Source organism: Artemia franciscana, chromosome 7 (genome assembly GCF_032884065.1).
Source record: "Artemia franciscana chromosome 7, ASM3288406v1, whole genome shotgun sequence".
Classification (NCBI taxonomy): domain Eukaryota; kingdom Metazoa; phylum Arthropoda; class Branchiopoda; order Anostraca; family Artemiidae; genus Artemia; species Artemia franciscana.
This window is the reverse complement of record NC_088869.1, coordinates 4640932-4653272: the sequence shown is the minus strand read 5'-3', so window position 1 is coordinate 4653272 and position 12341 is coordinate 4640932. Positions and strand designations below refer to the sequence as shown.

Sequence of the window (12341 nt, the reverse complement as noted above, 5' to 3'; positions counted from 1 at the left end):
CAACAACTAGTAGGATTTTGTTCAGCTTGTGACCAGGTTTTATCAATACTGTTATTCGGTTCTTAATTATAAAATACCGAGACATAGATACTCATGGCGACAATTAAAGAACTTTGTTGAAGAAAATAATTTTTCTGAACCATGATGTTTATTAGAGTTCAAAAATAATGTCTAGAAACAAATTATGTCTAAGAAGTAAATTAATGTAAAGGAGTCTTAAATTTTTCATTTTTGCATTAATTTGCAGCATTGAATAAAAATCTTAGCATGGAGGTAAATAACTTCAAACGAAAATATTTTCCGTTTTTTAATTTTCTGCTCCTTTTAAGGAAATATTTCACATTCTCTTTTACTAAACCTTCCCTTTCATGAACACTTTTAAGAAAAGAGTCTCCTTTAAGATCAAAGATTATTTGCATCCATCTGTGACAAACACATCCACTAAGGTTTGGAAGAGAACAAACTTCCACCTCCAATATCGACAGAAGGAATAGGATTCAGATATCTTGCGTAAATTTACAAAACTTGGGAAACTGTTTTTGCCAAACGAGGTCAAGAGAGGCCGTAAGTCTTTGCTATATCATGCTGATAGCGACACAACAAGATTAAGAAGCTAATGAAAAAAGACATGGTTCTGTTGGAAAAATTGAGCTTTAACTTTATTTGTTTACGTCTGTGACTGATTTTGTTTAGTCAATAATATTATTCCTTAATCCTATGTCGATATGTAGGCCAATTAATCCCGCTTTTAGAATCTGATTGGTTTTCCTTCGATCCTGTGTGAAATTTTAAGCCTGTAAAAGAACAAAAAGTTAGATTCCTATTGATTAGTTTTTCTGTGTGATATTTTCAGCAAGCAAATCCAACAGAAAGTTTTTGAGCCACACGATTTTTTTACAAGCAGTTTCTCCGTGTCTCTCTGGTAACAGCATGAAATGAATTTAGCCAACATTTAAGATTGGGCGTTGGGAGGGTATATAATGAGTTTGTTTCATTTTAAACCCCTAGACTAATTAAGACACATAATAAAAGGCTATTTCAAGGAGGAAGGGAATGTAATGGAAAATTTAGCCCAAAACTCTTCAACAGATTATTTTGGGTGTTCGGATTTTCTTATTCTAATTTTAGTCCCCAATTTTTAATGTAGCTTAGGTTTTTTTTCATTGTTCGTATTTTTATTAGTTCTTCTTCAATTTTCAGTTTTGTTCGTTTTAAACTTGGATTAAATAAAAAAAAACAAGTTTTTTAAATGAAAGTAAGGAGCAACATTAAAACTTAAAACGAACAGAAATTACTCCGTATATGAAAGGGGCTTTTGCTTCTCAACGCCCCGCTCTTTACGCTAAAGTTTGACTTTTTTCTTAACTCTAGATTTTAAAACAATAGCAAACTTTAGCGTAAAGGGCGGGGCGTCGAGAAGGAAAAGCCCCTTTCATATACGGAGTAATTTCTGTTCGTTTTAAGTTTTAATGTCGCTCCTTACTTTCATTTAAAAAACATGTTTTTTTATTTAATTTCTGAACGTTTTTGAATCAATGTATGTTTTGATTTTGGCTCTCCGCAGAGGAATAATTAAAATGAAATTTGTATATTTATTTTTTTTTGGCTAAATGGCTTTCTCATAATTTTGATCGAATGATTTTGAGAAAAAAAGAGCGGGAGAGTAAGCCTAGTTGCCCTCCGATTTTCGGTTAATTAAAAAGGCAACTAGAACTTTTATTTTTTTACGAATCTTTTTATAAGTAAAAGATATACGTAACTTATAAATTAGCTTACGTAAAGAACTTCTGTATTCTCATGTTTCTATTACATATATGAGGGGGTTTGCCCCCTCGTCAGTACCTAGCTCTTTACACTAAAGCTTAAATTTTGTCCCAATTCATTAAGAATGACCCCTGAATCACAAAAGCCGCAGAATAAATAGTTGAAATTACTGAAAATACTTTAGCGTAAAGAGCGAGGTATTAGGAGGAGGTGAGCCCCTCATATGGGTAATAATTTCTGTTCGTTTTAAGTTTTAATGCAGCTGCTTACTTCCAGCTGAAAAAAAACTTTTTCATATTTATTTTTCATTGTTTTTTTTAAGTAATGCTAGTAAATCCTGCGCTCCCTTCATTGAAATTTTCTTCCCCCATGACAAATTCCTCGATGGAAAGTTCTCCCAGCATATCCCCCTCTTCTCAACCCCTGCCTCCAACCAAAAAATCCTCCTGAAAACGCCTGTACACTTCCCAATAACGATTACTATATGTAAGCACTGGTCGAAGTTTTGAACTTGTAACCCCTCCCACGGGGACTGTGGGGGAGTAAGTCGTCCCCAAAGACATAGTTATAAGGTTTTTTGACTACGCTGAATAAAATGGCTATATCAGAATTTTGATCCGTTGACTTTGGTATAATAATTAGCGTGGGAGGGGGCCTAGGTGCCCTCCAAGTTTTTTGTTCACTTAAAAGAGCACTAGAACTTTTCATTTCCGTTAGAATGAGCCCTCTCGCAACTTTCTAGGACAACTGGGTCGATACGATCACCCCTGGAAAAAAAAAACAAAAAAAAAACAAACAAATAAACACGCATCCGTGATCTGCCTTCTGGCAAAAAATATAAAATTCCACATTTTTGTAGATAGGAGCTTGAAACTTCTACAGGAGGGTTCTCTGATACGCTGAATCTGATGGTGTGATTTTCGTTAAGGTTCTATGACTTTTAGGGGGTGTTTCCCCCTATTTTCTAAAATAACACAAATTTTCTCAGGCTCGTAACTTTTGATGGGTAAGACTAAACTTGATGAAACTTATATATTTAAAATCAGCATTAAAATGCAATTCTTTTGATGTAGCTATTGGTACCAAAATTCCATTTTTTAGAGTTTTGGTTACTATTGAGCCGGGTCGCTCCTTACTACAGTTCGTTACCACGAACTGTTTGATACATTCTCCTCAAAAGAAAATTGGGTACTTGTTAATTAAACGAAACACGCTGAAAAATTACGATAGGTTAAATATCAGAAAACCGGTTTCATAACCACAAAGACAAGTGACGGATGATAGAATGCATTGGACTTGTTTCATTTAGGGTATATATTTTCACTTTGGGGTGGGAGTGAGGGTTAAGTTAGGCTGTGATAGGTTAGGGATGCTGTCCAAATACTTTATCCTTACCCCTTACTGTGGAAATATATAGCCCAAATTATATCATTGTATAAACTGAAGGTTATATCAAGGCTATATTTCATTAGGATTAACCTAACTTTATTTCTTAAGTGTGTTTTGTTTAATTAACAAGTACCGAAAACTATATGGATCGAACTTCCAAAGTTCTTTAGCAAATTGAGTAAAAAATTTAAGACAGTCCGTTGAGTCAGTTTATTCTTCTCAATTTTTTGTTATTTTAAAGTAACTCCTGTTTCAATGATTCTTCTTTTCACCGTCTCTAACATCTACAAGGAGGAAGGGGGCTTGCGTATGAATAGTCCAGTTGTCTAATATTATTTTTTTTCACTGAAGGTGCTTCAATTTAAATCCAAGTAATGGTTGTTAGCCCCATCAAAATTGTTCTGCTGTGTTTTGCAAATTGGCCCTAAACAAGGCAGCCCAGTGCATATTTTACTAAGTTTATAAAACAAACATCGGAAAAGGACCCAAAAAGAATATTTATTGCTTGTTTTGTCCTTAACACTCTTATATTTATTTGTGACGGATGACGGGAATATATTAGTGTTTATGTACTGTATATGCTTTAGTCTGGAGAAAAGTGCATTTTATTTTGGACTGTCAAAGGATAAACAGTAAAAAAGAAGTTATGTTAACCATTCAGAATCCTATTTTTACTGTCACTGAAAAAACCACCGTCACGAACGTCAGCCTCAAACATGTCAACATTTTTTTTGTGTTTTCTAATATGCTTAAGTTTCGATAACATTACCTTTTATTATGAACGATCATTTATTATTATGAACGAGTAAGAATTAAAAAATGTAAAAAGTAAAAAAATAGCCTTATTCAGGCTGGTTTCTGAAGTTCTGATGCTGCATCAAGATATTCTGATGTAAAATCCGACGTAATGTTCACTTTCAGCTTAATTCGAGTTGAACCGAGAAAATAGAATTGACAAAAAAAAAATATCAAAATAGATGTTTCGGTATTGACCTTCTCCAACCAACATTTAGTACTTATCAGAAGCCTCACAGAAACATTGCTTTAGTAAAGAGCCATCTGCCTAGCATTTGATTTTATCCCCCAGCCATTACTTTTTGTCATGAAAACTTGGGATGGTGCTTATTCGACCGGAAATTGAAGTTCCAGTGTCCTTTTTTAAGGGGTGGGAGTGACTCGTCGGCAGCCTAGTCCCCTGTCATATCCTTCTCACCTTTAACAATAATATGTTTATTGGAAACAGCCCCCTCCAAGCTGACTACGTTTCTACGTAGTTGTACGGTTCTACGATCACCTCTTGGTCTACCATCTCCAGCCAGTATAATCTCAGATCTTAATCATGTCGTTCCAATTATCTGTTATGATGTAATGAAGTGGCCCTTAAGCAGAAGCTGTTTTTCTCAGTAATAGCACCGATTTTCTTATACAACAGAGTGGATTTGCTTTCAATATAACACGGATTCACTTTTTAGATTCTTCTTTTACGGCAAAACTTATTTTGCTTATCTGGTAGATTTTTTCTTCTTCATTTTTTTCTGTGTTTTTTCCTTGCGTTGTATCAGTTCTTGAAAATAAAGTTCTTGGAAAAATCCCTATTAACCGGCTATATCAGCTCAGTCATTTCTTAGAAATTCTTTGATATCAGTTCCTTCAAATGCTTAGGAGAAATGATTGGAAATAGATTCTACAATTTGTAAAACGCCCAATGCGCTATTTATTTTGCCAACATTTCTTAATTAATTTTAGTTTAATTTAATTAAAATTAATTTAAGAAAATTAACTTAATTAATTTTCCCTCTGTTTTTTTCCTTGTGTTGTATCAGTTCTTGAAAATAAAGTTCTTGAAAAGAATCCATATTAATCGGTTATATCAGTTCAGCCATTTTTTAGAAATCCTTTGGTAGCAGTTCCTTCAAATAGTTAGGAGAAATGATTGGAAAAAGTTTCACAATTTGTAAAACGTCCAACGCGTTATGTATTTTGCCAACATTTCTTAGTTAATTTTAATTTAATTTAATTAAAATTAATTTAAGGAAATTAATTAAATTAATTTCCCCTCTGTGATTTTTTCCTTGTGTTGTATCAGTTCTTGAAAATAAAGTTCTCGAAAAAAAATCCATATTAACCGGATATATCAGTTCAGCCATTTTTTAGGAATCCTTTGGTAGCAGTTCCTTCAAATAGTTAGGATAAATGATTGGAAGAAGGTTCCACAATTTGTAAAACGTCCAACAAGTTAGGTATTTTGCCAACATTTCTTAGATAATTTTAATTAGTTTAATTAAAATTAATTTAAGAAAATTAGTTAAATTAATTTCCCCTCTGTGTTTTTTCCTTATGTTGTACCAGTTCTTGAAAATAAAGTTCTTAAAAAAAAATCCATATTAACCGGATATATCAGTTCAGCCATTTTCTAGAATTCCTTGGGTAGCGGTTCCTTCAAATAGTTACTAGAAATGATTGGAAATAGGTTCCATAATTTGTAAAACTTCGAAAACGTTATGTATTTTGCCAACATTTCTTAATTAATTTTAAGCTATTTTCTTCACTTCCCACATCAATTAAAAACTGTGCTCAGGAATACAAGCTTGATACAGTATTGAGCTTGATTACAGAATTCCGATTAGAAAGCAGAATAATGTTGCGCCTTACCTTTGCGTAAAATCCTTTTGTTAATCATCTTCGAACAATCCTCCAGGAGGTAAAACTAGATCCTACTGCTCTAAATTCTGTGTAAATTAAAAGTATTGAGCTGCTTGTAGACTTCTAATTAGAAAGCAGAATTATGTTGCGCCTTACCTTTGCGTAAAATCCTTTTGTTAATTGTCTTCGAACAATCATCAAGGAGAGAAAACTAGGTCCTACTGCTCTAAATGTGATGTTAATTAAAAGTATTGAGCTCCTTGTAGAATTTTGATTAGAAGCGCATTTAAAACTTCTCATCTCATCTTTTTAGAAACTCTCTTTTTTAACAGTTTTCCAACAATCCACCACGATAAAACTGATTCCCTGCAATCCACCAGGAAAGGAGTGATTAGAAAGAGCAATTAAAACTGTATCTCCCCTTCTTATAAGATACAGCAATCTAAACGAAAGAAGTGTTTTCAGGAAATCCACCAGAAAAGAGGTGCTTTCAAGGAATCCACCGAATAAGAAGCTATTAGAAAGCACAACTAAAGCTGTGTCTTACCTTGTAAAAATATCTTTAATTAACTTTTATACCATTATATCAGGAAAAGGGTGCTTTCCAGCAACCCACCGAAAAAAGTGACTAAACAGCACGATTAAAGCTATGTCTCACTTGTTTAGAAAGCCCCTTTATTAGCTGTATTTCAGCAATCCACCAGAAAAAAGGTACTTTCAAGGATTATACTAAAAAAGAGGTAATTACAAAAAATAAATAAAATTGTATCTTGGCCTTTTTGAAATTCCCTTCGTTAGCTGTTTTCCAGCAATCTACCAAAATTTTTAGAAATCGACCAGAATTTTGTAACAATCCATCTGGAAAAAGTGGTTAGAAAATGTTTCTAAGAATATATCTCACCTTAGTAGAAACCCCCTTAATCAGCTGTTTTCCAGCAATCCACCAGGAAAGAAGTGCTGCAGGACGAGAACCCACTGCTCTGCATTTGATGTCACTCGTCTGATTAGCAATCAATGGCTTTTGTGGGAGTTCCAAAGTAACAAATAATGGCTCCACTAAAACAAATAATTCTTAAGAAAAGAATGAAAAAAAATGTGTGTGAGGACTTTACCTATATTCATTTGAATATTACGAGAAAAATAATAATAAACTTTGAAAGTTGTGTGTCCACCGCCAAAACAACAATCCTAGATAACACTTTACTCGTGTTAAATTGAAGCTTCTTGTCTGATTAGCAATTAACACCTTTGGTGGAGGGTCCTTATTGAACAATAACGGATCAACTAATATAACGAAGATAGCTATTTAGATAATAAAGAGAGAATTTTTCTTTCAGGTGAAGTTTTATTCATATTCATGCTTAGCTTATATTCAAATCTTAAGCCAAAGGACTAGCACTGGTAATTTTATTTCTCCCCCACAACGAAGATATTGTACTGGATAGCAATTTAATCTTTCTGAAGTTGATACTTCATTTCTGATTAGTAATTAACGTCTTTGGTTCCAACAAAAAGTAAATTGACGTTTACGGCTCTACTACATCAAAGCTTAGACCCAATTTCAAAAAAAAGGGAAAACTTTTCCCCGGCGAAGTTTTTGCCTTATTTTCAGACATTTCTGCCAAGTAAAAGAAAAGTAAAATCATTTTATCCCCCTTCCTCAAGACCTCAAAAAGAACTTACTCCCTCTACATTTGATTTCGCTTGTCTGATTCGCAATTAAATATTGACCGGAGTTCCAGAGTAATAAATAACGACCTGATTGACATAAAATTGAAGGCTAATTTTCAACGGGAATCAGTCTATTTTCACAAGTAGTCTTCAGGAGTATTTTAATAGGTTTTTTTTCGTTACAATTTCTTGCAATTATCTCAAATTCTAACCCGTTGGTAAAATGCATGCTTTGCTTGATAATTTGCTGGGTAAAATCCTTTTTGCTTTCCATGTGGTTAGATGCATGTTTCGGTTGATAATCTGGGGTTCAGAGATCGATACAACCTACCATAAGGTTGGGCGACAAGCTTGCTGCTTGTCCCTGTAGAAAAGATTTAGCAGCAGACACTTCGATTCAGAATCCTGAACGTCAGGAACAAGGATCTCTATACTTCTCTTTATCAGACTCTAAGTTAAATTAACAAATCCTGGTTAAACATAAAAACTTCCTGAAAACATTGCATAGTTAAAAGTATACGCAGCTGTATCTATTTTCTGAACGATTTAATAGGCAAAAATAAATATTATTTGCTCCACAATTTCCTTCATGTCCTGCTAGATTATAGAAATTTTAATGGAAGATTAAAAACACGTTAGTGCTAATGGTGTGGTGGGCAATCCTCAGAATTTTCAGGCTCTTTTTAATGTTGACTCAAATCCCTAAAAAAGGAGGAGTGATGGGGACGGAACAAATTTTTGATATTTTTATTACAATCGAAAAATAACAGTGATAAACCTTGGCTATGGAACGAGCTTCAAAAATTGCACAGCTTCTACCTCAAATGTTTTTTTTTTTGTTATCAAAATTAGTAGTATTTTTTTTCTTTTTCCTTCAAAATGTATCTTACCAAGAGATCTTCATATTAATGATATTATATTCAGCCTGAAAGGTACATAAAGACATTTAATTTTTTTCCGTAAGCTAAATGTCCCTGCTTGGAGCCACTCGGAAGCTAAATATATAAATTTAGCTTTTCACTTTCTTTTGGATTTAAGCAGCAAAGTGCTCAACTTAACTTGCATATTACTTCATTTAATTGTCAAATTTTCTTACAAATACCGAGTGTTTAAAATCTACTTGAACGCTGGCTTCATCCAAAATTAAACAGCCATCTATGATATTATAACTCTGAGTAGTGTTTTTCTTCTTTTAAAAAAAGAAGATTGATATACTATAATCATTACTAGGGAAGGATTGACTGAGCTTTTTTTGCTGCATAAAAAAGGATATTGTTTGAATTGGCTTCCAAATTGCCAATGGATGACGAAAAGTAATACTTCTAAAATTAATCAGGGTTTTCACTCATCCTGACAATCGTTCCTGGAATCAGATTGCCTCACCAGACTGTACAAATATCTATATTATTATACGTGTACGCTGATAGCACAGTATGCCACGAAATTGCCGCTGAAAAATCAGCAACAACCCAAAGTTCGCTTATAAAGATTTGAAAAAAGAAACGACAAGATATTAGCTAAAAATTATGCACAACTTAATACGGTTTTGAGGGCAATGTTTACTAGAAATGCTTATCCCAAGTTTCCAAACGCTGGACTGGAACCTTGCGATGTGGAGGAAACTCCCATCAAGGGCCAGGTTTGGTTTCCAGCGATGTCAAAGTCTTGTATATTTTATCAAGTACTAACGTGTCTAAATTTAATAATAGTCTAAATAATGTCTTATAGGTTAATAATTGAGAAGTCCCTGAGTAGTAAAATACACATGGTCCTCAGTTTTATAGATTATGAGCAAGCGTTCGATTCTGTTGGTAGAAGAGCTTTAGCAAAGTCCTTATTTACGCTAAAGTATTTTTAGTAATTTCAACTATTTATTCTAAGGCCTTTGTGATTCAGAGGTCATTATTAAGGAATTGGGACAAAATCTAAGCTTTAGTGTAAAGAGCGAGGTATCGACGAGGGTTGAACCCCCTCATATACGCAATAAAAACATACGAATATAGAAGTTCGTTACGTAAGTTAATTCGTAAGTTACGTATAATTTTTACCAATGAAAACGCTTGTAAAAAATTAAAAGTTCTAGTTGCTTTTTTAAGTAATCAAAAACTTGGAGGGCAACTACACCTCGTCCCTCGAGCTTTTTTCTCAAAATCTTCCGATTAATTGCAATTAATTAATATGCAAATTTCGTTTTAATTAATTATGTTCGGAGAGCCAAGATCAAAACATGAATTAATTCAAAAACGCCCAGAAATTAAGTAAAAAACAACTTTTTTTTTTAATGAAAGTAAGGAGCAACATTAAAACTTAAAACGAACAGAAATTACTCCGTATATGAAAGCGGCTTTTCCTCCTCAATGCCCTGCTCTTTACGCTAAAGTTTCTCACTGTTTGAAAATAGAGTTAAGAGAAAGAGTCAAACTTTAGCGTAAAGAGCGAGGCGTTTAGGAGGAAAAGCCCCTTTCATATACGGAGTAATTTCTGTTCATTTTAAGTTTTAATGTCGCTCCTTACTTTCATTTAAAAAAACTTGTTTTTTATTTAATCTTACTCATAAAATAACCAGTCAATTTTTAAAATACAGAGCTAAGACGTAGGAAGATTTGTTACATGTTCTCGAGAGAATTTTTCTCCATATTCTTTTGGGTACCCATCTGACCGACCATATTTCAGATAGTTGCAGTACAAAAAAATTCCTGTTTTCCAAGAATTCCGCTTCCTAGAACTATCAAATAAAACAAAAAAAAGTTTTTTTCAACTAAAAGTAGGGAGCAATATTAAAAATTGAAAGAAAAGAAATTATTACGTATATTAGAAGGGTTGGCCCCCCCTCAGTACCTCACGCTTCACTCTAAAGTTTGAAGTTTTGTTCTAATTATTTAAGAAAAACTCCTGAAACATAAGGGTGATTTAGTTAGAACAATAATCATTTTTAAAAGTTTTGGTGTAATTCAAACAAAATTCGGACTTTATGATGGTCCTCCACCTCCTCGGACTTGTATGAGGAGGTGCCAGGCCCCCTCATACAAGTAATAGTTTATGTTCGTTTTCAGTTTTAATGTTGCTCCTTACTTTCAGTTGAGAAACTTGCTTTTTATATTTAATTTCTGATCGATTTGTATATAATTCCGGGGATTCCAGCTTCTCTTCCACACAGAATTCCCTTCCTTGAGAAATAACTCCTCCATGGAAAGATCCTTTCATGTACTCCTCCCACCGAAAAATATATGTATATTTCCCAACCACCAATACTAGCCTATATGTACTATATGCATCAATGGGCAGAGTATAGGTTTGGATCTTTTCCCTCGGTGACTGTGGGAGAGTTAGTCACCCTCAAAGACATAGTTATTTAATCTTTCGACTATACTGAACAGAATGACTATCTCAAAATTTTGATCGTATGACTTCGGCAAAAAATGGGCGTGAGGGGGATAGCCGCCCTCCAATATTTTTGGTACATTAAAAAGGACTCTGCAACTTTCGGTTCCTGACCAAATGAGCCCTCTCCCGATCTTTTGGGATTACTTGTTTGGTAATATCACCTCGGGACAAAAAAAAAAAAAAAACAAAACAGAAAAACAATTATCATGCATTTGTGATCTTGCTTCTGGTAAACAAGAGCTAAGAGCTCATATGGCACTTGTGACGAGGCAAGAAGAGCTAAGAGCCAAGAACTCATATGGTATGAGCTCTAACAAAATGCTAAGATTCAATAGATTGATTTAAAAGGAAAATCAGAGGCTTAATGCCGTTTGGGATTTAAAATAAGACCGCTGAGTCACGATGTCCTTCTAAATATCAAAATTCATTAAGATCTGATCACCCATTCGTAAGTTATAAATACCTCATTTTTTCTAATTTTTCCTCTCCCTTTAGCCCCCCCCAGATGGTCGAATCTGGGAAAACAACTGCATCAAGTCAGTTTGTGCAGCTCCCTGACACACCTACCCATTTTCATCGTCCTAGCACGTCCGGAAGTACCAAACTCGCCAAATCACTGAACCCCTCCCCCCAAAGAGAGCGAATCCAGTGCGGTTACGTCAATCACGTATCTAGGACTTGTTTTTATTCTTCCAATCCACTTTCATCCTGATCTCTCCGCTTTAAGTATTTTCTAAGATCCCCCCCAACTACCCCCCAATGAAACTGGATCCGGTTGAGATTTAAAATAAGAGATCTGGGTTACAAGGTCCTTCTAAATATGAAGTTTCATGAAAATCCGATCACTCCTTTGCAAGTTAAAAATACGTCATTTTTTCTAATTTTTCAGAATTAACCCCGCCCCCAATAGAGCGGATCCGTTCCAATCATGTCAATCACGTATCTAACAATTCTGATTATTTTTTCCCACCAAGTTTCATCCCGAACCCTCCGCTCTAAGCGTCTTCCATGATTTGAGGCTCCCCCCAAACTCCCGCCAATGTTACCAGATCCGGTCTAGATTTAAAATAAGAGCTTTGAGACACGATATCCTTCTAAATATCAAATTTCATTGAGATCCGATTTCCCGTTCGTAAGTTAAAATACCTCATTTTTTCTAATTTTTCAGAATTAACCCCCCCCCCCCTCAACTACCCCAAAGAGAGCGGATCCATTCCGGTTATGTCAATCATGTATCTAGAACTTGTGCTTATTTTTTTCCCACCAAGTTTCATCCCGATCCCTCCACTCTAAGTGTTTTCCAAGATTTTAGGTTTTCCCTCCCAAGTCCCCCAATGTCGCCAGATCTGTCGGGATTTAAAAAAAAGCCCTGAGATACGATATCCTTTCAGAAATCAAATTTCATTAAGATCTGATCAACCGTTCGTAAGTTAAAAATACTTCTTTTTTTCTATTTTTTCCTAATTAACCGGCCCCTCAATCCCCCCAGA

At 34.4% G+C, this 12341-nt stretch overlaps 1 protein-coding gene and 1 long non-coding RNA gene across 2 annotated transcripts in view; one reads left to right on the top strand and one right to left on the bottom strand.

Moving 5' to 3' along the window:
* Window positions 1–12341, bottom strand: part of LOC136028754 (hemicentin-2-like) — a gene marked incomplete in the record, with an annotated part of 380916 nt that overhangs the window by 206823 nt on the left and 161752 nt on the right. The window contains 1 exon segment of the mRNA XM_065706639.1: window positions 6698–6852. Within this exon segment, the coding sequence (XP_065562711.1) occupies window positions 6698–6852 (155 nt within the window).
* LOC136028756 (uncharacterized) overlaps window positions 1–12341 on the top strand; it is a 171508-nt gene that overhangs the window by 16023 nt on the left and 143144 nt on the right. The gene's annotated exons all lie outside the window — the stretch shown is intronic.